This window comes from Lutjanus erythropterus, chromosome 7, assembly GCF_056507025.1.
Source record: "Lutjanus erythropterus isolate fLutEry1 chromosome 7, fLutEry1.hap2, whole genome shotgun sequence".
Taxonomy (NCBI): domain Eukaryota; kingdom Metazoa; phylum Chordata; class Actinopteri; order Lutjaniformes; family Lutjanidae; genus Lutjanus; species Lutjanus erythropterus.
In genome coordinates this window covers 34801815-34824449 of record NC_139323.1, presented here as the reverse complement: position 1 = coordinate 34824449, position 22635 = coordinate 34801815, and the positions used below count along the sequence as shown (strand labels likewise).

Genomic DNA, 22635 nt, shown 5'->3' with positions numbered 1-22635 from the left:
GTTCATTTGTAAAAAATTAGTAGCTATGTGTACATGAAGAGTATTTATTAAATCCGATGAAATCATTCTGATTAGAAATTCCACTGCTCACTGTTTACATGGACACTTAATAAAATTATCTGATTATACTTGTGTGTTTACATGCCCCCAAGCATTTGTCAGAATTTAATTTTCTTAGACTTGCGCAAACTGGTCCTGCCTGCTGTGAGGCGTTTAATTGGAAATATAACAGAAGAAACATAGAATCGTCTTTTATTTGTCATTGCACAACACAGGGTTGTACAGCGGAGTTAGAACCGTAGTTACTTCGTGCTACACACAAAATATAACATTCAGATAATAAATTAAATTTTGAAAGGAATAGTATAAAATAGAAAACCAAGCTAATTACACATATACATGTGCACACTCAGGAAATATTTCTGTAGTGAAATTTTTGAATTTGTATCAAGTTGAATGAGAAAATAATAGTTCCAGTGTGCCAACCCCAAGTAAAGGTCAGGTCAAGATGGACCCAGATTGTATCCTGCGAACAATATTGGTATCTTGAAAGTTTCTAACAGAAAAATTGTATCTGTTCCTGACCAGTTCTGCTTGTTTCTGTACACATCACCTACAGTACTACAGTACTGCCACATGGGGTAGACGTGTTTTCTTTCATGTGGTTATTTTCCTTTTATTTTGATAATCAAAGGTTTACACCATCCCCCTCAGCCCGACTGAAAATCATTCCGCTTAGGCCCAATTGAATTGGCCTCTTCTGATTGAGGTGTTTACATAAGGCATTTATTCTGATTGGGCTGTCATTCTGATTTTTTGTGGAATATCAGGGTCTACTAGTGTGAACAGGGACTAAAATGCAACAATATATCATCCTTCCTTTTGGTCCAGACCAAGTTAACCAAACTTCAGGTGTGAAAGCACCCTTAAAGAGAGAACTGTATCCACCTGTGCTTTCTGCTGGTGGGATTTTTGGCCTGTATTGGCAACCATGCACATTAGTTTTCTGCAGGTCCATCATGAATAATCTAAGATAAAATTCTCTATCTATCTTTTGAACAATTGCTAAAACTTTTTTAATCACCATCTCCCTCTCCCAAAGATTAAATTGCTAGACTTGACTCTACTGTATTGTTGCTTGCAGCTGTAAATTACTTTCTGGCCTCTTGTGTTTTCCTACTAATACACTTCAGTAATCCACTAATATTCCTGTCTAATTATTTCCTAATGTTTTTTTTCTCCCTTGAATCCCAGAACAATTGGAGACGAGGTTGGTGAGGCTAAAGCCAGTGGCAACCTTGGGAACACATTAAAGCTTTTGGGACGGTATGATGAAGCAGTGGTTTGTTGCCAGAGACATTTGGACATCACCAGAGCCATTTATGATAAGGTGGGAAATATTTTTGTGGTATTTTAGAACTACAAAAAGATTGTTATTTAGATATGGATGAAACATTCCTGCAGTCTTTTTATTTTACTAAACTGACTCTGGATGACTTTGTACTGTTCTGTAAATAAAAAGTTCAGTCAATGACTGAAAGGCCCGTTTGATTAGAGTAAATGCATCCAAATTTGTTTTCAATCATACCACATGACATGCTCTGCAACCACTGAATGTTTTTTGGTATGCATGATGACTGCGGAGTGTGGGCTTACCAACATCTAGAATAGTTTGCCAGCCCGCATGCAAACAAGCAGGTCTGGTGTCAGAGTATTTTAAGTATATAATTACAGCACTGGTCACTTTGGTTTCCTTCTGTGAAAATCTGCTGTGCGTGCTGTAGGTTGGGCAGGCTCGAGCGCTGTATAATTTCGGCAACGTTTACCACGCCAAGGGCAAGGGCATCTGTTGGAGTGGAACTGAGCCAGGAGAGTTCTCTGAGGAGGCCAGGATAGCCCTGAGGAAAGCTGCACAGTACTATGAGTGAGTTGGTGTCACTGTTTACTACTACACATTGACTATCTGCTGTTTTGCGTTTACTTTGAAAGCCCAGAGGAGCGATACTGACTTAATTGTTAAATTTCCTCAACAGAAGAGTGACTGGTTCGATCCCCACAATAACCTTGTTAGTTTAGTTTGTTTTTTGCATGTCGTATCATTCCACAATGGAATACAGACACTGTAAGTATTTCTATGAGGCTGTTCAGACCTGGTATTAACATGCAGCCTGGACAACTCTAAGTATGCAAGATCACACCTGACCTTACAGTGTGTCTCTAGGTGTGTCTTGAGTGTATCTCACTTACCTGCTTCGTATGCAAATATGACACTAACCCTCTGTCTCAACCTTAAGTGAGTCAGACACATTTTCACTTACATGTCTCACGCATCAGAAACACTCTCATTTTATTCCATGTAGCCAGCTTTGTGCATCTCATGTCCCAGCTGCGACTGATGGGTGTAAACATGAGCCGAAACATTAGATTCCAAGTCCATTTTTTTTGACAATACATGTATAAATGCAAGGTTGGTGCCCAGCAAAAAAACACTGAAAATGTAGTTTATCCACGTTTATTTTATCCACATTTTGTAAGCTTGGTGGAGCAGAGTGCACAGTTCAATCTGCTAAACTCTCTTGCTCTCCACACCCACTGTGCCAACACACACTGTCTCGCTTATGCATCGTGTCAATGAAAAACAGATCAGGTATATTCAGACATATTGAACAAAAACTGCAGATTGCGGTCAGCTTCCTGGTAGGAGAGAAGCTCTGTGGTGCACTTTATACCTGAACTATGAGCGGGATGCGCACTCTTACTTTCTCTGATTTTTTTCACATATCAGATGATGAAGAAAGACATTAAAGACAGTCATAGAATGTAAAAGTGTGTCCCACAGATTCTCTTCACTCAAAAACTCTCAAAAAAATGTGTAATTTTTTTTTATGGAGTCTGGGGATATTGCAGGTACTAGTTATCTATTTACTGGTTATCACGGTTATTGCTTATCCTGGCAGGTGAGAAAGCCCAGACACATTTTTTATTACAGTGAACAAAATTATTTATTTCCAGGTAGACGTCAGTTGAGTCGGCGGTACATTAATGTGGCTGCTGAAAAATGTGGTTGCATGGAGCCTAGATCAAATTAGATATCAATATATCTCGAATGCATTCATACCTGTACTTAAAGCAGTCCACTTTTGATTGGATAATTCAGGCACACACGTTTATACCAGGTGTTAACAGCCTCTATGTTCTTTAAAATAATATGTTCATGTGGAAGAAATTCAAATAAACTGTACACTGAAAAGGACTGCTACAACCCTACAGTTTATCCTTAGAATTGTTTTTCCTCTTCTTCACAGGCTAACTTAAATGTTTCATATGCGAAGGGCCAACTCAGTCTTTGTTCATCTTCCATATTTACAAAGCCAATGTAAATCATTTAGACAGGACATTGAACAAATCTGCTTTTCTTCATCCAGATAGACTTGAGTAAGAAGATAGCAGATCTCAACTGGGCTTAGATGAATTATATACAACAAAATTCTCAGTACCATATTTGTATTTTATTATCCTACATTTATGCAGTTTGGGTTTAGTCCATATATTATCAACCCACTGCTGTACCTCAAGTATTCATGAGCAAAATGCTGAAACCCTGCTTGGTTCCTTTTTGTGAATTTGCCAGTGAAATGGTTCAGATATAAAATGTAACATATACTCTAAGTGGATTGCTGTATAACATTTTTAATAGAATAACTTTGTTCCAAGTCTCTAAAGCCCACCACTCAACTTTTACTTTTTGGCAGAGTTTGTAAGTTCTTGCTGAAGATGTGGTCCCACTTGTCCGTTCTGTCTGCCTGTAGGTAAAATCTCTGAAATACTGCTGATATAAAATATTCTGACATTTTCCCAAGTGCACACTGACATAAGGCCACGGTAGTTTTATACCGTATATATAATGGTGAATGTGAAAATTCAGCCTTGGCTTTGGGAATAATATTTCGAAAAAATAATCCTTGAACCTAAATATTAACTATGAAACTTGGTCACGTGTTAAGAGGTGGTGGTGCTTTAACCACAGACATACGTTGAGTTAATATTATTTTGTCAAAGCATATATAAGATTTAGTGCAGTTAAAGGACCAGTGCATAGGATTTAGTGGTCATCAAAGGGCTTGCTGGGTGCTGTAGACTCTACATGGCCATCCTGAAAACAACTGAAAGTATATCTGTGCAAATTAGGAGTTAATTTGCATTAAATTGACATCAGTTTGATTCCTTTGTGTGCACTATTTAAAACTTAAAAACATGATTTATTAGAAAATTTACAAAACTGTGATATCTTAACAAAACAACCCAACATCTGTTTGATTGATATTCCTTGCAGTGCACAAAAAACATTTTTGGAAAATGATTTAAAACAAACATCTGTTCTTGCAAGTGAACAGTCATATGTACCCTAACACGTGTGAATGTGTTTCTTTGTTGTCCGTTGTGTTTTGGTTTTTTTTGTTTGTTTTTTTTAAGAGCAAACCTGGTCGTGGTGAAGGAGTTGGGCGATAAGGCAGCCCAGGGTCGCACCTATGGTAACCTTGGCAACACTTACTATCTGCTGGGTGAATTTGAAACCGCAGTAGCTGCACATGAAAAGGTAATTGGTTGTGATGGTCCAAAATAATCTTTCAGATTCTGTTACACATCACCTGCTTTCTTCCATGTATTGCAAAGCTTTTAATTCACAAGTCTGGACAAATTTAGATTTTTATTAAGATTTTTACTAACCAGTTTTTATCCACGTAAATTTTCATCTTGTCTTCATGTTTGTGAAAGCTGCGTTCGTGTCTACCTCAAACTGTCTCCTGTTAATCCTGACCTTAATGGCACTAATGTGCACCCTACTGTTTGTCCTGTCTGGCAGCGGCTGCTCATCGCTAAAGAGTTTGGGGATAAGTCTGCTGAGAGGAGGGCTCACTGTAACCTTGGCAATGCACACATATTCCTGAATCAGTATGAAGCGGCGGCTGGTCATTACAAGTGAGTAAACCAGTGAAGCTTGAGGCTTTTCTTGTGTGGTGATGGTCATCTCTGTATGCTGGGACCTGTAAAAGCTTTATTCAAACCTTTAAAACTTTTTTCAATTATGTGCCCCATTTAATTTTTTTTAGCCAAGTACCCCCTGACCAGTGCAAAACGTTTTTAGTGGAAAAAAATGCCTAATAAAGCAGGTATAATATAGCACTATGCCAGCTAATTGAGGTAAATCCCATTCAAAACATATTCTTCAAGACAGTATTTCATTGACTCTGTTTCCACGTTTTTTACTTTTCAGCTGTATAATTTCTGTTGGGTTTATGACAGTTAATACTTGCATTCAGAATAGAAATATTGAAGCAGGAAGCTTTTTTCCTGGAGGAGATGCCAAATGTTGGAGAGGGTTTAGTTTTCAGGAAGCCAACCACTGGCATATTTTCTGGGAGAGTCCAGTGATAAGACCTTTCTGGGCAGAGTTTCACAAAGTGCAAAAAAAAAAGCATTCTTGACACTGACCTGGCCTTGTAATTTTTCACTTTATTTTAGGAAATGTTGATTTTCAGGTCTCCTGATGAGTTTGGTATTTTGATATCCACTTGAAGAAAAGCTCTGTCGAGGTGCTCGATGCTTCCTGAACCCCCAACAATACAAGAGTGTATAGATATAGTAAATGACATTCATGTTATGGAAAATATTACTTTTTCTCTCTGTCTTAAGAAAAAGATATTCATTCAGTTTTGGACCAAACGGGTCAAATATCCAAAGCCCTAAGGGACAGATTTTGTTGATTTTCCTTTTGAAGTGTGTGTGTCTGTGTGTGTGCGCATGCACACGTGTGCACATGTGTGTGTATGCATTGCAAAAATCTGTGGCTTGCAGAGTGAATGGTACTGCCCTTGTCCTCTTATATGCATATATAGGATATTTGCCTAAACCCTGTCCTAAAATAAAGAGTTAAAATATTAAAAATTAAATCTGGTTGAATCAAAGTTACTATCAAATAATAATTTTAGGAATTATATTTTTGAAATTGACATCTCAAGTACCCCCTGCAGTACTCCCAAGTACCCCTAGGGATACTTGATTGATCCCACCAGCTTAGAAGTTTTGCTTGGAACACTTTATGTCCTCCTATGTGACATTTGTAAACATTATCTATTAACACTTAATAAAAGTTTTATAACACACTATTATGAAGTTATAAGCAGATATAACTGTGTATTAATGTGTTCATCAGCACCTGTAACTCCTCTTGTGGGCAGTAATATGTGGAGGCTGGTGTGTAAACAGAAAATTAGTGAAGTTACTTTAACTAACAAACTGGTATGAACAGAGGTAACTGTGAGTGTGTTGTGTTACCTTGAGGCAAAACCATACCACAGAAGGTTAAATGTCTTTAAATCTGCTTAAAAGAATTATTAAATGTTTATTTATTGTTTATAAATGCCAAATAGGGGGACTTAGAGTAGAGTGTTTCTGTTTTGGTTATATAAAGAAGACAAATATAAAGTTCTGAATACAAGAGAACAGATATGTTATCATTCAGGATGAACAGTTTGTTAAATTCCAAAGTTTTTAATCCTTCACTCCAGCATTTTCTTGATACTGAAGGTCTGGGAAAATGGCAACAAAGAAAGAAGCAGATAACTCTCATTCTCCTACTCCCACCCAATACATTCTTTGACGTTCTTCTTCCTCCTCTGTTTCACCCTCAGGAGGACTCTGCAGCTGGCCCGGCTTTTGAAGGACAAAGCAGTGGAGGCTCAGGCCTGTTACAGTCTGGGCAACACCTACACACTCCTTCAGGACTATGAGAGAGCCATTGATTACCACCTCAAACATCTGGTCATTGCTCAGGACCTCAACGACAGGTATTCACCATGAAGCCATCTGTTGTCCACTTCCGCCAAACTGTCTTTGAAGTATAATGAGCACGTACGGTTTGAATGTGGGTGGCCCCTGTTGGCATCCATAAGCTTCAGTAAACTGCAAACACCTACAGAGTCTCAAAGAAGCAGTGTTTGGAGTCAGGGTGTGCGTTAGCCGGTATATGCCCGCTTTTTGCCAGTATCACATCTGTTTGTCCGGCAGATGAAAATATCAATAGCCAAAATGTCCAGGAGGGTAAATGTCAAATAGTCCTTACGAAATATAAAATAAAATAGTGGGTTTTTTTTCCTAAATAAGTGAATTACTTCTGATTATTTTCTCTTCAGTATTGAAGTTTGCTACATATAGTGCAAAGAGCTGAATTAAACAGTGACTTAGATGACATTAATTGGCACATCCTGTAGAGTGGTGCTGAAAGAAGAGTCGGGGAATTTCATTCTGGCATATCATATTAGCATTTAACCTTCTGTTTTGTTCATGTATGATCACATCCCATACCTGTCCGGATTAGGAAAGGGCAAAGAAATATAGCTGTACACCTCTTGAATTTAAGCTTCTCCCTTTTACCAACCATGGATATCAAAATACCAACCTTTTAACTCCTTGTAAAACACACTTCAATTCAAACTCAACAGAAAAACATGTCAAACTTACCAAAACCATCCTTGTTAGTCTTTACACTGTTCCAACAATCACCAACGCTGGTTTGATCACAATAAATCCTTCATTCACTGCATTAGTTGTTAAAAAAGTCTGTCTCTACAGGCTGTGTCCTTCTCACTCTTCATCCAGCTCAGAGTACTTGGCTCTGGCTGAGTGGGTGTGTGCTGTGCCGCTGGTTGAGAGCGTGTTGCAGAGCAACGGCTTCACTCTTCAGACCACTTAGCAAAATAACATAACAAATATCACGATACATTCAGCCCATTGCCAACAGGCATTATATTCATCCGTGCCGAGTGCCCAGTTCCTAGTGCTTTTGGGGGTTTCATGTCATTAACCCATTAGACCAGCTATGAATCGTCACCATGATGACCATCTGAAAGGATCCAACTGCAATGTTGTGCTAATTTACATGCACATCAGCAAACTGGTCTTTATTGGACCCCAGGACGATTAGCTGGTGTCAATAAATAAATTGGTATTACAAATGTCAGTTTTATAGTCAGTTTATAAAACACATTAATATTTTATAGATTACATTCAAAATTAGCTCGACCTTTGATCAACAGACTGATCAAATGTCAGCCTGAAAACTTGTATAAACATTTATTTGTTCACTTTACAGATAAGTTCAAGTTGTTTATTTGTCATTTCCACACTCTCACAGGCCTAGGCGCTAACAGACATATAAAAATATAGAAATACAAAAATACAAAACATGGGAAAGCAAACATACAAAAATATGAGAAATAACAGACATCTGGCACACAGAAAAAACGTATGGTTACAAAGGGGAAGAGAACTATGAGCTCCGAGGTATTTGCCTGCTGGCATTTAAAGTGCAGTGTGCACACCTGTATGCAAACAGTACGTAGTGACCAGTGTATCAGCGTGTAATATTGTGTGGGATAGATAAATAATAAAGTCAGTGTATGTTGGCTTTTCTTCTACTACGTCTCTGCTAACAAGGGAAAGCTTTAATTCCAAGTGTGGGAGTACCTGTCTAATTTTAGATAGTTCTGGTAGTAAAAACTTGCACAGTCACATTTTCATTTAAGTCACATGAAAGGTATGAAAATGGATGTAATAGATAGGATGGAGAAAGTCCTTCAAATTCTGCAATTGTTGATGATGAAAATATCTATTTACTGATGCAAACATTATTCCTATTCCTACAAGTAGAACCTAAGATATTCTTGTATAAAAAATAGAGGTGAGGTCGATTTTTAGGGCTGATGCTGTAAATATGGAGCTGTTGCAAAATGAGCATAATCTGATGTTAAGATCAGGTTTTTGTGATCGTACTGTGCGATAGTTTTGACAAATGCCCTTCCCCTTCTTGCATAATCTCATCTGAAGTCGCTCAGCCTGTTTTTTCTCTGTGTCTCTCTGCAGAGTCGGTGAAGGAAGAGCGTACTGGAGTCTAGGAAATGCCCACACCGCCCTGGGGAATCATCAGCAAGCCATGTACTTCGCTGAGAAACATCTGGAAATTGCCAAAGAGGTGACTGTTTATGCTTCACCTCCTCCCTCTAGAGTCCAATCAGTAGCTGCCATCAGGCCACACCCCCCTCTACTGGTTATATGGGGAACAGCAGGGAATAATAGCTTCTTTGTATTTGAATGTAGACATTCATAAGGGATTTTTATGGACATCCAGTCTACAAAGTGTAAAAGTGAATCCCACTTAATTTGTCTTTACAGTCATGCTCACCTTAATTTTGTTTCCATTAATAAATTCTCACTGTTGCAGACTGGAGATAAAAGCAGCGAGGTGACAGCCAGGATGAACTTGTCCGACCTACGGCTGGTCGTAGGCCTGAAGTCCAAATCCAGCTTCAATCCCAACATTTTCTACAACACCAACACTAACAGCTCTGCTCTGACAGGAAGCTTTCAGGGTTACCCCAACCTCTCAGGTACATCTGCACTCCTCAGAACAGGCTGTCATTGTCAGGACAATCTGACAAATACATTTTGGAACACGGAGCAACATGTCATTACAGTTGTGAAGCTGTGGGATTGTATTATTTCAGCATGTTTTCTGCAAAGAGTTAAATTATCTTTTGAACTCTTTATGACCACATTTTAGAGATGTACAAGTCTGTGTTGTGGAAAATCAGTTTCTTCCATTCTCCAGAAAATGGCTGCCTTTTGTTATGATGATTTGTTAAAGGCACCCTGTGTGGTTTTAGACCTCACAGGTCATAAAAGACTCAGTTATTTATTAGTAGGTTTGTTTGTCTCGTGCACTCACATCTGCACAGGTGATGCAAAGACTGCATGCCGATAAAAATTAATGCAAACAATGCAGGATTTAAAATGCTTCAAAAATCATCTTTGCAGATTATTGTATGGAAGTTAAGGTTGTCAAAAGTATCGATACATTCTTCAGATGATACAATATCGATTAATTATAGTATCTAAAGTACAGAAGCTCTAAAAATATCATTGAGTTCAATCTTTATTGTCCTGCCTGAAATTTGGCTTGCAGCAAAACCAGACAACCTAGGACTCAATAACTTTTTTCATACTATGGAAAAAAGAAAAATGATTATCTTGTTCATACTAGTATTGTACTAAAATTTGTATTCTGGTTTTGTGACAATTCAAGTCTACAGGGCACCATTTTAAATCACTTTTGTTCTGTAGTTGTGAAATTGTTGTGTAAATATTACAACCACAGTGTTGAATTTGGTATTTTTGTTTCAGGGGCCAAGTCTCCATCAAGGACAAGAGGCAGTGCAGAGAACCTGGAACTGAGTCCAAGTCCTGACAAAAATCCAACTGTAGATTCATCATCACATCCAGTACGTATAGAAACACTTATCATGTATGTGAAGTATGCAGTGTATGCAGATACTGGTGTTTTTGTGTAAACTAATTAATTTCCCTTTACCCCAAGATTCTGTTCACCAGCCTCTAATGTTAATATGGGGAAAACATCAGACATTGGTTCAGTTAAAATGATTTTTCTTTATGCACCTTGACTGTACAGGACTGGGATGAGGAAGTATTCCCTGGGTCTTCTAAAAACAGCACTATGAAGGCCTCGACTAAACTCTTCCTCTTCCACCGGCTGAAAAGCAAGAAGCAGAAGAACAACAAATCATCTCCTAAAGAGCAGCATGAAGCCCACACCGAGCACTCGGCTCCTGAGCTGGACACACCAGTGTCTATAAAGGTATTTCTAAACACAGCAGATTGTCCTGCCCACTCATAACATCCCTGAACCCACAAGAGGCTCATGAGCAGCGATGATTCACCCTCAAGGAAAATTTTTAAGTAAAACATGAGTCCCAGGACACAGCCTCACTCCCAGAGATTTTTCTCACAGCAGAGTGAAGACTGGAGGAGGAAATGTTTTGGTTTTGCAATATGAGATCATTTCTGACTCATGTTCCCAAACAATGTCAGAATCCAGTTTATGTGAAAGAAAAGTCAAGTCAATTAAAAAAAGAAAATCATTTGTATCAAATAAAAAAGCTTTTTAAAGAATTTTGCAACATTTTGCCCTCCCTGCATCCAAACACTGCAGTGCAGTGTTCATTTTGACAGCTAATTTTGATTTAGGTTTAATCATAGTCTTTTGACTGAAATACCATTTAATTTTAGCCATGTTGTAGTCATCCAAATTGTTTTCGTTTTAGGTGACTTAAACTAAAAATCTGAAGTAGTCTAAAATGGGTTTCGCTAAATTACAGTGCATTATTTCAGTGTTTCTTTCTTTTTTACACAAAGTGCGACCTCAGAAAATATTTGGTTTTTATCAGTACAAGACAACAGTGGGTTTTTTTTATTTTGTATTGTATTTCAAGTTTAGCGAAAATGCACCAGCTCTGGTTCATGGATAAAATAACGTTAGCTTGAAAAAAAAAAAAAAAAAAAAAAGAAGAGCTTACATTTGTGTGAATTTCATGATTTGTCTGTAAATGTTCACATTTGTTGTGTTTTACCAATAATTGTTGCTCCAGGTGGATCATGTGGGGTCTTGTTTTCCTAGACATCAAATGTGAAAATTATCCATGTCTGTTTTCCTCCCAAGCATGGACATTTCTATACAGTTTATGCAGAAAGTCCATGCTAGTTGACTTCCTGGGTATATTAGTACTATACAGTTGTGTGCATCTAACCTCCCTACCACACAAAGCGATGTGTCACTGTTTTTTATCATGAATTATTTTTATTTAGTTATCATCTTATTTTCCTCTGAAAAAACCTAACAAAAGTTATTAGTGAACAAAATTAATACTGCTGCAATGAAACTGTATCTCAAAGGTGCTCAAGAACAAACCAATATCTTCTAACTCTACAGCAAAGCTCAGCTTTGACCCTTTGAAAGTGATTGTTTTAATCCATGTTATTGAAATAATCCAACAATAGGCTTACAAATAACAGATTTCTTGGGTTTTCTTTTGAATCCTCTGTTAATTATGACAGAAAATAATCCATCATCTATTGGAGTCCATCCATCCGTCACAATTTCCCACACTATTCAGATTCTTCAAAATAGTTGATTAATTTTCTGCTAGTTGATAAATTAGCCCTGAACTAAAAATGTCCTCTGTGACAGGAGAGTTTTATTCTAAATAATGTCAGAAATTGCTTCAGATAATTAAGTGTGTTTGTTTTGTTCCACACTGTAGCCAGGATCACGGGACACTATCGGAGAGGACGGCTTTTTCGACCTCCTCTCTCGTTTCCAGGGCAACAGAATGGACGACCAAAGGTGCTCCCTACTGGATGGCCAGAGCCATCTCCCCGCTAACTCCTCTCCCTCCTCCACCCCACCTGTAGCTGAAAGGAAATGTGAGTCAGTCCCTCGTGCTCTCCTCTGTGTTCACACCATATATAATCGAACAATTTGTTTTCTGATTTATCTTTCAAGGAGAAATACAAGTGGAGGCTTGGAAAAGAAATTTATTCTTGAAGGTCTTTTATTATTTGACTACATGGTGTGAATTCAGCATGTCCACAGATGTGTCCTGTGCCTACTAAATGTTGTGCAATGAATCCTTTGTGTTGTTTGTGTGACTTAAAGGGATAGTTTGGAATTTTTGAAGTGGGGTTGTATGAAGTACCAGTTTGGAGAAGCAGCAGGAGTACCATTGTGGTAAGTTAAGAAATGTACTGCAGCAGACAGGATCAGCAGCAAAACTTAATTTGGCTAAAAAGGGCTCACCAAAAAAATTAAGTTTAAGTGTTCATCAGTTTAATTACACGCTATATTGAGAATATTTTCTAGGAATGTTCTGATGCCATCTTTCTTTCCCAATGCTGATTCTGATACCCGAACTTTGCATATAGGTTGGCCTATATATATATTGAATACTGATCTGATGCCAGTGCATAAAAGCATGCTTTTTAACAGCTTCATACGACTCTCTCACTCTGTAAGAATGTGATATGATTGCCATCATTGTTGTGTAGTCTCGCTCAGGTTAAACTTTTTATAAATGTGAACAAATAAAGAAGAACATGACTTCGCCATCATGGGGGAAAAAAATGTACGGGACGCTGCCGGAAAGTAGCAGCATCCTGTTTTAGGTTAAATCAGTTACGTGGTACTGGATCAGTGCGTGTATGTTGCGTACTCGCAGATACTAATACCAGAATTTTAAAACGGTATTGGAGGCATTTTCCAATGCTGGTATCAGTACAACATTAATATTTTCATCGTTTTCGTTTTACCAACCAAACTCCACAGCTGAAATCAGAAATTTTACCTCGCAGTACAGGGGAGTTGCTGGTCTACTGCTGCTTCAGTTGGTTAGTTTGTTTGTTTTTTTGTGTGACTTTGGTGTTTTAAAATGTTTGTTCAGATACACCAAAGTCGCACAATAACACTAACAAATTGAGGCAGCTGTATTTCAGCAACTCCTGTGTTCTGCAAGGTGAAATTATGGTTCTCCTATGGAGTTAAACCATCCTATGCTTTGCAAAAGTAAAGTACTCTAAGTATAGTGTACACTTAAACTGATATGCCACTCAAAAAAATGTAGGTGGCCAAAATAAATTATTTACCTGGTGGCCCTGTCCGCAGTAGTACATTGATTAGCTTGTGTGCTCGTACTGCTGTCTACTTCTCAAGACTGAGGGCATGTTGACTTCCATCTACTATAGTTAAGTACCTAATACAACCCCACTTAAAATAATCTGAATTATCCCTTAATGTAAAAGGTTTGTGGTTTCATCCTCCCTTCACTGAGTAAAGCAGCTTCTATGGACCTTTTTGCCCATCTTGAAAACTATTGCGCTCCACAGTAATGGTCATGAATCCAAGTTTGTAACAGCCTACACGCTCCATGAAGGATGAAACTACATTTTTTTTTAACAGCCATCCAAGTCTATTGGGAATATTTGGCGCTCAAGAGATTTTTGTTGGAGTGTTGCCTAAAATTTCATTGAATAACTGTAACCTTGGAGTCTCATCCTTCTCAAACTCTCTTTTGTACTTGTTTCCTCTACATTGTACTTACCTTCTACAAAATCACAATGAAATGCTGGGTAGATGGGGATGGGTATTGAGAACTGGTGCTAAAACGGCATCTGTTCCTGAGTGGTCAGTCCTAAAATATTGAGAAGCTCCTGGAGAAACAATACTGCTATCAGTATTTATGTAATGTTACATAATCAGCTGACAGGGCAAAAGTTCAAAGGTCAAAAGGGAGGACTCGCTTTGACTCAATTTGATGAAAATGCAGCTGAATGCAGTAACTCAGGAAACAGTTTATTTCTGCAAGAAATTAACTGTTTAATCTTTTCACATGTTTTCATTCCATCATCAGCATAAATAAAATCCTTACAATACTCATCCTTATACAGGAGTAAAAGGCACAACTCTCTGTCACCCTCCATTTGTTATAAATCTCCCTCGGATAATCACTATCTCTTGTTTTGTAGCTATTTCGGATTGCGAAACACCGTTGCAGGATCCTGGTCATTTCCTGGAGCTGCTGGCCAGCTCCCAGGCCCGTCGTCTGGACGACCAACGAGTAAGCCTGAGCCATTTTCCTGGCTTACGTCTCAGCACCTCCAACCTGCTGCGTACACCCTCCACCTCCAGCACAGACCAACTCCACCCTCAAGGTAATGAGGCAGGAAGTTCTGCCCAATGCTGTTATCTCCATCATTACAGCCGTATTGATCATACCGTGACTGATGCCGATTTCTCCTTCCAGCCCCGGACCCCAGTGCAGATACGCCTCTCACACCCTCCCTGTACAGTCGTCTCGAAGCAAGCGCTGAGCAGCCAGAGGGGGATGACGTCTTCTTCGACATGTTAGTGAAGTGCCAGGTGAGAAAAACAAATCCAGTATATCGTTTGCTGCCCAGGAATATAAATGTTTTCCACATTACAGATATACATCCTAGGAGGGCTACAACTAACGATTATTTTTATTGTTGAGTCCATTCAGTCCATTGTTTTCTTGATTAATCGACTAGTTGTTTGGTCTGAAAATGTCAGGACATGGTGAAAAATGTTTTCCAAAGCCTCAAATGTTTTATTTTTGTCCACAACCCAAAGATATTCAGTTTACTGTCAGATAGGAGCAAAGAAAGTGTCAAATATTCACATTTAAGAAGCTGAAATCAGAATTTTTACTTTTTTAATTAAAAAAAATCTCTCAAACTGATTGTCAAAATAGTACAATTAATTGAATAAATCTATTAATCATTGCAGCTCTGAATTCTAGTAACGTTTTAATTTAGTGGTCTGTAATTTCTTAATATATTTCAAGAGGTCTCCTGGAAAGAACTGCATAGTTTGATACTAATTATGGAAAGAAAGACAAATTTCTTTTGAAGAGCTGATCCATTAAAAGCCAAATTAATATTACTTTAGTATAAAGTTATTATTAGAAACTTAATTTTCCATGTTTATTACATGGTTTTATTGAATACTTGATTCTGATTGGTCATTTATGCCATTATATGGTCTGTTATCTTTGAAAAGCAGAACACTGCTATGGATGCAGTTCTGATCATAGATCTTGAGAACTTAGCGGAAACAATAAAATCTATATTTTTTAGTGAGTAGCAGTGGAATAAGCAGGATGATGCACAGAGAGTGGGTCATTATTGAAAAATAAAGGACCCTTTGAAGTGGAAGGGTCTTGAATCTCCCTGAAGGGGTTTATTTCTCAGTAATAACCTGCTCACTGTTCATTATACCTCACATTTGAATTGTATCCTTTACTTTTTTTTTTTGCATGTCGATATGACCACCTTTGCACAGACTAAAAGACTCTCCAGGTTAAACTGGAAGTTATTGGATTTTTTTTTATTTGAAGTGCACCACTTACAAGTCTCTATTGTATAATTAGGGCCATAATACATAACTCTTTCAGGGAAACTTCTTGGACTTTATAGTGAAATTACAGACTTGTAAAAGAAAGCTTGACCTACATCCTCTTCACCTTCCCACAGTGTAAAGGCTGAGAGTATCTGTTTTGATGCTCTTATTTCTGACCTGAGCCACCCACAGTGTCTTTGAGACTCCCAGTGTGTCACTGATATATTAGGGCAAAATAATTGGCCAATTCCAGATAAAGATGGGGAAGTCTGACTCATGCTGCTTTCAAGACGATGTCGGAGGTCGGAATTTCCCAGCAGAAATGTCCAACCTCTGACCTCTAAGCCTCCCAGGTGCACAACGCCAAGAGTAAACAAAAAACATGGCTGAACCTGAATAATTGATGAGTTTCTTTGTCGAGCACTCTGTCGAGCTCTCAGCAGTGCAGCCTCCTTACATAAACAACACAGAGGAGGAAAAAGGATGTGAGGCACCAGACACTATTATACATTTTATTATATGGTGACATATTCTGACAATAGTTTAGATGCATAATAAGTATAAACTACATAAACTACAGCTGCTTCTTTATAAAGTCGGGGTAGATGTATTTGCCAAGTTCACAAGTAGGAATTATGATGTTCTGAAAATATTAAACATTTTGTTGTACTTTTCCTAGCAGCAGGAGGGAAAATTCTGACCTCTGAGGTTGTCTGGAAGGCAGCATCAGTGTTACACATGACTGCCTGTAGTGTCACATCAATCAAGTGGGTAGTGCATGATGGGAAACAATTAGAGCTGCAACAATTAGTTGATTTATAGATTAGTTGTCACATTAAATTAATTGGCAATTATTTTGATTCCTTCAAGAAAAACTGGCATCATTCTGTCTTTAGCTTCTCCAATATGAATTTTTGGTTTCTTACTCCTCTGACAGTAAACTGAAACATCACGTTGGGCTATTGGAAACAGTGATCAACATTTTATGGGCCAAACAACAAATCAATTGATCAAGAAATTTAGACAGATGTATTGATAATGGAAAAAAGTCTCTATACCGTATTGGACTGTGACGATATTGACGGTGATTTCACATTTTCCAGAAACTAGTGCATGATCAACAACTGGAGCTGCAACCATTAGACAATTAATCAATTAGTTTGTCAACTATTAAATGAATCAACAAGATTGTTTCACATTAATTAATACATTTTCTGTTCAATTAAATGCAGGTTTATTTCATTCAGTTCATTTTTCTTACCATAATTTAAACTGTGCAGGATTATTCTTAATTTGTTTAGTTTATTCTAACAGAAACATTGATCACACACAAAAGTAAAACTTCAAACAAGTTTTTTTTTAAACAAGTTTTCCTTCAGCTCGCAGTAATGCACAAATGGATACTTGCCAAACTGCGAGCTGCTCTTAATAAGCGTCAGCTAATATACCTGTACTGGCTCTTGTCAATGTTTTAGGGCTCCCGGCTGAACGACCAGCGGTGTGCTGCCCCACCCTCTGCAAACAAAGGACCGACTGTTCCAGATGAGGATTTCTTCAGCCTCATCATGCGATCTCAGTCCAACAGGATGGAGGAGCAACGAGTCCTGCCACCTGGTGTCACCCAGTCCAAACCAGACTGAGTCCATGACTGATTCCATGACTGATTTCTCATTATCTCAGGATAACAGATGAAGATTCTTTTTTTAAATGAAGAGGTTTTTTTTGTAACCCAAAAACTAATAATTCCTGCCTTTTTGGATCGTCTGGACAATGAAGATTATGAGGGAAACTATAAGAAATCAAGAAACAACACAAAACCAGTCATTGTGACTGTAAAATCATGGGAAATTTAGGTTTTCAAGACCTATGGATTTGTTTTAAGATATCTGACAGCATCTCTGGATCATTACCTTTTTTTGTGGTGCTGCCTGTTTTAATCAGAAACCTCTGTACCAGTGATGTCTAACTACTCTGGAGGTTTGCATCAAGCCACTTCCAACAAACTTTGGGTTAAGGCGAACTAAAAGTATTTTATTCCAAGGACGCACGGCCAAACTGAAGGGATTTCTGCGTTAAGATGATGGACAAAAGACACACTATGAACCTTCCTGAGAAGCAATTAAGCAACTTGGAACATTGCACAGCCTGTTCTGCCCATCTGCGATTACATTAAGTCTGTCAGAGTGGTACATCTCAGACTTCTCGAACTATAACTCAGAGCCTCAACTGACTTCTTCTCTGGGGAAATAAAGGTCCACATCCACCTTTACTATTGCACTGGTGACTAGTGGAGCCATTTATAGAATCTATTTCCCTATATTGCTTTTAAAGACTTGACAGTTTTACATTGTGAAAGGTTGTATGGATGGATTTAATATCACCCTGAACTGAAATGGGATTTTTTTTGTTGTTCTTGTGACAAGATTTTACAGGGAATTAATGAGCCTGAGGAAAAAAATGTTGTTTTGGCTTTTATATTGATACCTTCTCCTGACAATGGAGAAATAAAATCTCATGAATTAAATCACATCTCATTTATTTAACGTTAATTAATATCTTCAGTGTACAACAGAGTCCTTCCAAATTACATGCTTTGGAAAAACCAATACAGTTTTTTTTCAGTGTCACAGCCATTTTTCATCTACAGTACATATTAATATAAATAAATGTATTTACAAAGTGCATAAGTGCATCATATTGCAACCACGCTTAAAGGAATAGTTCAGGTCTTTTGAAGTGAAGAGTTGGATGTGGTACTCATCCACAGTCAGTGTTTTACCTATAGCAAATGGTGATGTACCAATATGGCAGCTAAGAAATTAACTGCTGTGGATTTTAGCCAGTTAAAAAAAAAAAGACAGCTAAAAAAAAATGACTCAGTGTACACTCCAATCAGAGTATTTTCACTGTTTTACCTTGCCGTCAGACAGACCAGCAACTGAGATTGACGTAACGGCTTCAGCTCCCCAATGGAAAAGGCTAACGCCATCTCGATCGGCTAGTTTGTTTGTGTTATTGTGTGGCTTCGGCAAATCAGAACTGTTCTTTAAAAACAAGGAAGTCACAATAACACAAACAAACTAATGCAGTTCTCTTATGTGCAGAGTTTAAAAAAAATAACTTCTGTCATTATCTACTCACCCTCATGCCAATTAAAAGGTCAGGTTTAATTTTTTTAGTCCACAAAACACTCCTGGAGTTTCACAGGAACACGGTGTTACAGCATCTCCCAGTGTTTTATGGGTTTAAAAATTAAACCTGACCTTCAGTCGGCATGAGGGTGAGTAGTTAATGACTGAATTGTCATTTTTGGGTATCCCTTTAATGTGAGTCTCTTAGTTGCGCTGCATAGCACAGTTGTTTCAAATAGACAGTATGTAAGGTTCAGTAATTTAAACTGAAATGTGGATCAGTAACATGAGTCAAATATCTGCTAAATGAATAAGAAGGGGTGTGCCACCCTCCATCTACTGTAGTTAATACACTCACTTCAAATAATCCAAACTATCCCTTTAATTGTCTCGATTTGGATTTTTCAGCACTAAAAATACTCCCATTTTAAGTCAATCACATGACCTAATGTTAAACATTTAAGACCCTCCCAGTGAATAAAACAGTATAACGTGTACATTAATTGTTAGTTTATGTAGTGAATCCTGTCAGTGCCTCCACATAAAAGACCTGCTACGCCTCTGATGTCAGCCTCTCTTTACGCTTCCTCAACCTGAAAGGAGAAAATGCTTCAGCTTAGATTCTATTAGAGATGTTACATTTAGCAGCTACACGGGGTGTTTAAGAAGTATGTCGACACTTATATAATAAAGGCCAAAAAAGCAAACGCCAGGATAACAGTGATATTCGACTCCCAGCAGGATAAAATCACCAGGTTGCGCAGAACAAATCATTGTTAGTGGAGCGAGCTGCATTTGACCTACCTGGTGATGCAGCTGTTAAAGAGGCAGCCGTTGTTTTCGTCGAGTCTGTACGCTCCGGAGTTCGGCAGATCTTTACACACAGACAGAAACTTCTGCAGCTCTGATGTCGGGATTCCACTCTGCTGCTGCTGCTGCATCATACAAGTCAGAGAAGTGACAGTTAACAGAGTGAGTGGCATAGTTAGCTATAAACATGCAAATTAAACGTTACTTTACAGATTAAAAGTAATGATGTAAAATAACAAATCTATCACTGCAGATTAAAGTAAGACTTTACTGATCCATAATCAGCTCCATATTTACTGCAACATTTAAGGACCAGTGTGTAAGATTTGGCAGCATCCAGCAGCGAGCTTGGAGATTGCAAACATCATCTTACTGTCCCCTGTCTGTCCTACTGTCTAAAGCCAGTGTTTGGTTTGTCTGCTCTGGGCTACGGTCAAAAACATGGTGGCCTCATTCATAAATGGCTCATTCCAAGGTAACAAAAACACAATGTTGGCAAAGTAGTGAAAATATTCTATATATAGTGTACACTAAAACTGATATTGATTTTTCTTTTTGGTGGACTGGTGCCCTTGTCTATTTTTTCAAACTGCAGCTAATATCCTGACTATCGATAATTACTTCATACAACCCCTTTTAAAACATTCAGCATTATGCCTTTATTTTAACTACATGTTTATTATCGAGATTGAAGTTTGCAGTGGTGTTTAAACCGACTGCATTTAGGGGTGTTTCTAACATTTTGTCCAACCCAATTACATACATGAAATATTAGACACACCGTTCAAAATAATGCACCAGTGGAAGAATGTAATAATCATAAAGCAAAATGAGTTAATTTCTGACAGTATCAACTAAAACTGAAAAAAATAAGCTGTGCAAAAGTAGACTTCATGGCAAAGCTGTTGCACTGGATTGCATGGAGCATACTGCAAGTACTTTTAGTTTTGGCACTTTAAGTAAAGTTTGATGCTAATATTTACTTGAGACAGGGTATTTCTACACTGTGGCATTGATTCTTCTCATCCCTTAAAACAAGGTGGGTAAACAGTAATAATACAAATTTATAAAACTCACCTTGATGGTGTCGTAGGTGTCGGTGATGATGGTGATGAAGAGGCTGAGGATCATGTAGATGAAGAGTGAGACAAAGGTGTAGAGGTAGACCCTGCTGAACACCCACACCATGCTGCTCTTCTGCTTCATGTTCTTAAAGGTGGGAAACATGTCGTCTCCGTTGATCAGAGAGAACAGACACTCCGACACGGTGTTCAACGTCCGAAACTGAAACAAAAGGTCAAAGAGAAGGAGGGTTATTTTTTTTATTTATCCTTCATGATTAACTACTGAAACTAACAGCATCTGATTAGAATTTGAAGTATTTTCTGGTCTGGCTGTTTTAAAAAATAAAGAGGGCATTTCTTGGTATTATGTAAACACTCCTCACCTTCTCGTGATACGGGCCGAGGACGATCCAGCCGCAAAAACAGTAACTCAGGTAGATGATTCCAGCACAGCAGATGAAACGGATCACATTTGGGAAAGCTGCCCTCAGCGTCAGGATGAGAATCTGAAAATAGCCGCAGATCGTTTGATAAAAAATGTGAAGAATGAGCACTGAAGACAAACACTGAAAAACCGCACACAAGAGTCGAGATTCTCTTTTCAAAATGTCCTGTAATCTGGTGCAACCATAATGGTAAGATTTGTTGTGTTCCTGCAGGATGTGTTTGTCCTAACCCTTAAAGGAATATTTTGGATTTTTTAAAGTGGGGTTATATGAGGTATTATAGTCAGTGTGTTACCTACAGTGGAGAGAAGCAGCAGGAGTACTGGTGTAGGAAGCTAAACAATGAATTGCTGCACACAGTCAGCTGCAAAACGTATTTTAGCTACTTAAAAGCTTGCTGCCATACTGCTGTGACATCAGGTGTGTTTTTGTCGGTGAACTTGGGGTTTGAGTACAATAAATTGCAGCATGACCCTTTAAAAGATACATCTTGCTGCTGGAGATGTTTGTGTTCAAATACTGGTGGATCAACTCTTACACCCCATTAAAAACACAAAGGTTAGCTGCATCCCCTCCCTGAGCTGCAGACTCAGTTTTAATAAATATTGTATGAACAGATGGGTCAAAAAGCAAAAAAATGTCAAGTGCTCCTGTTGTATTTGCACTGTGCAGGATGTCTACAGTATGTTAATGGTATTGCTAAATTACTGCACTACATGTGACACTCATAGAAAACCAGTGAACATGTTCTGTACTTGACTGATCTGGTCTTACGTTATACTTCCTAAAGTAGCCCATGTAGCGGATGGCCCCGATCCAGACAAACATGGTGCCTGTCCCGAGGAAGATGCTGCACACGTCATAACTTGTGAGGACCTAAAAACAACAACAACAACAAAACAACATTGGCTGTTTAAAAATGTGACTAATGAACTGAAGGAATACGACACACCTCAGTCATACTGTAGCAAACTCCCCCATCACCTTGGTCTGGATGTCTATCTTGAGAATGGAGCCGATGATGGTCAACATGTCGCTAACGATGATCAGGATGTACCAACCACTCACAAACTCCAACTTGTCTGACCACGGGACTTCTTTACAGCAATGGTTTTTGCAGTAGAGTGTGTACTCCTGTTCACAACAGCGGGAAACACAGGTAGGGTGTACTGCAAGTGCTTTCAAGGAAATTGACATGCATACATACAAACATACATACATACATACATAGTGGAGAGAGCATGCATACATACATACATACATACATAGATACATACATACATAGTGGAGAAAGCATACATACATACATACATACATACATACATACATACATACATAGTGGAGAGATCATGCATACATAC

General features: G+C 38.3%; 2 protein-coding genes across 4 annotated transcripts in view; one reads left to right on the top strand and one right to left on the bottom strand.

Moving 5' to 3' along the window:
- The window catches only part of LOC146324301 (G-protein-signaling modulator 2-like), a 31248-nt gene extending 13777 nt beyond the window's left edge, over nucleotides 1-17471 (top strand). For both annotated transcript variants that reach the window (XM_084723613.1, XM_084723612.1), the window contains exons 3-15: nucleotides 1255-1390; nucleotides 1785-1924; nucleotides 4474-4597; nucleotides 4865-4980; nucleotides 6693-6848; nucleotides 8923-9031; nucleotides 9281-9446; nucleotides 10240-10337; nucleotides 10526-10711; nucleotides 12174-12336; nucleotides 14431-14616; nucleotides 14709-14824; nucleotides 17299-17471. In XM_084723613.1, the coding sequence (XP_084579739.1) occupies nucleotides 1255-1390; nucleotides 1785-1924; nucleotides 4474-4597; nucleotides 4865-4980; nucleotides 6693-6848; nucleotides 8923-9031; nucleotides 9281-9446; nucleotides 10240-10337; nucleotides 10526-10711; nucleotides 12174-12336; nucleotides 14431-14616; nucleotides 14709-14824; nucleotides 17299-17463 (1861 nt within the window). In that variant the 3' untranslated portion in view covers nucleotides 17464-17471. The remainder of the gene's footprint in view (nucleotides 1-1254; nucleotides 1391-1784; nucleotides 1925-4473; nucleotides 4598-4864; nucleotides 4981-6692; nucleotides 6849-8922; nucleotides 9032-9280; nucleotides 9447-10239; nucleotides 10338-10525; nucleotides 10712-12173; nucleotides 12337-14430; nucleotides 14617-14708; nucleotides 14825-17298) is intronic.
- A 1971-nt stretch (nucleotides 17472-19442) lies between these two features.
- Nucleotides 19443-22402, bottom strand: LOC146324300 (mucolipin-3-like). 2 transcript variants are annotated; one of them, XM_084723610.1, is made up of 6 exons: nucleotides 22259-22402; nucleotides 22049-22150; nucleotides 21212-21334; nucleotides 20842-21048; nucleotides 19759-19889; nucleotides 19443-19547 (listed from the first exon to the last, which is right to left on the bottom strand). In XM_084723610.1, exons 1-6 carry the CDS (start codon nucleotides 22304-22306, stop codon nucleotides 19508-19510), a joined length of 651 nt encoding a protein of 216 aa, XP_084579736.1. In that variant the 5' UTR covers nucleotides 22307-22402; the 3' UTR covers nucleotides 19443-19507. The 2 variants fall into 2 exon arrangements, with proteins under 2 accessions (XP_084579736.1, XP_084579737.1); XM_084723611.1 differs by having other exon boundaries at nucleotides 19759-19886.
- Nucleotides 22403-22635: the final 233 nt, after the last annotated feature.

What these genes read in the sequence shown, in the direction of transcription:
- LOC146324300 (XM_084723610.1), bottom strand. Translation starts at nt 22,306, where the DNA reads ATGTTGACCATCATCGGCTCCATTCTCAAGATAGACATCCAGACCAAG. An exon ending in GCTACTTTAGGAAGTATAAC is followed by an intron (nt 21,335 to 22,048) that starts GTAAGACCAGAT and finishes GGCTATTTTCAG; the next exon opens with ATTCTCATCCTGACGCTGAG. An exon ending in ACACCTACGACACCATCAAG is followed by an intron (nt 19,890 to 20,841) that starts GTGAGTTTTATA and finishes TGTATGATGCAG; the next exon opens with CAGCAGCAGCAGAGTGGAAT.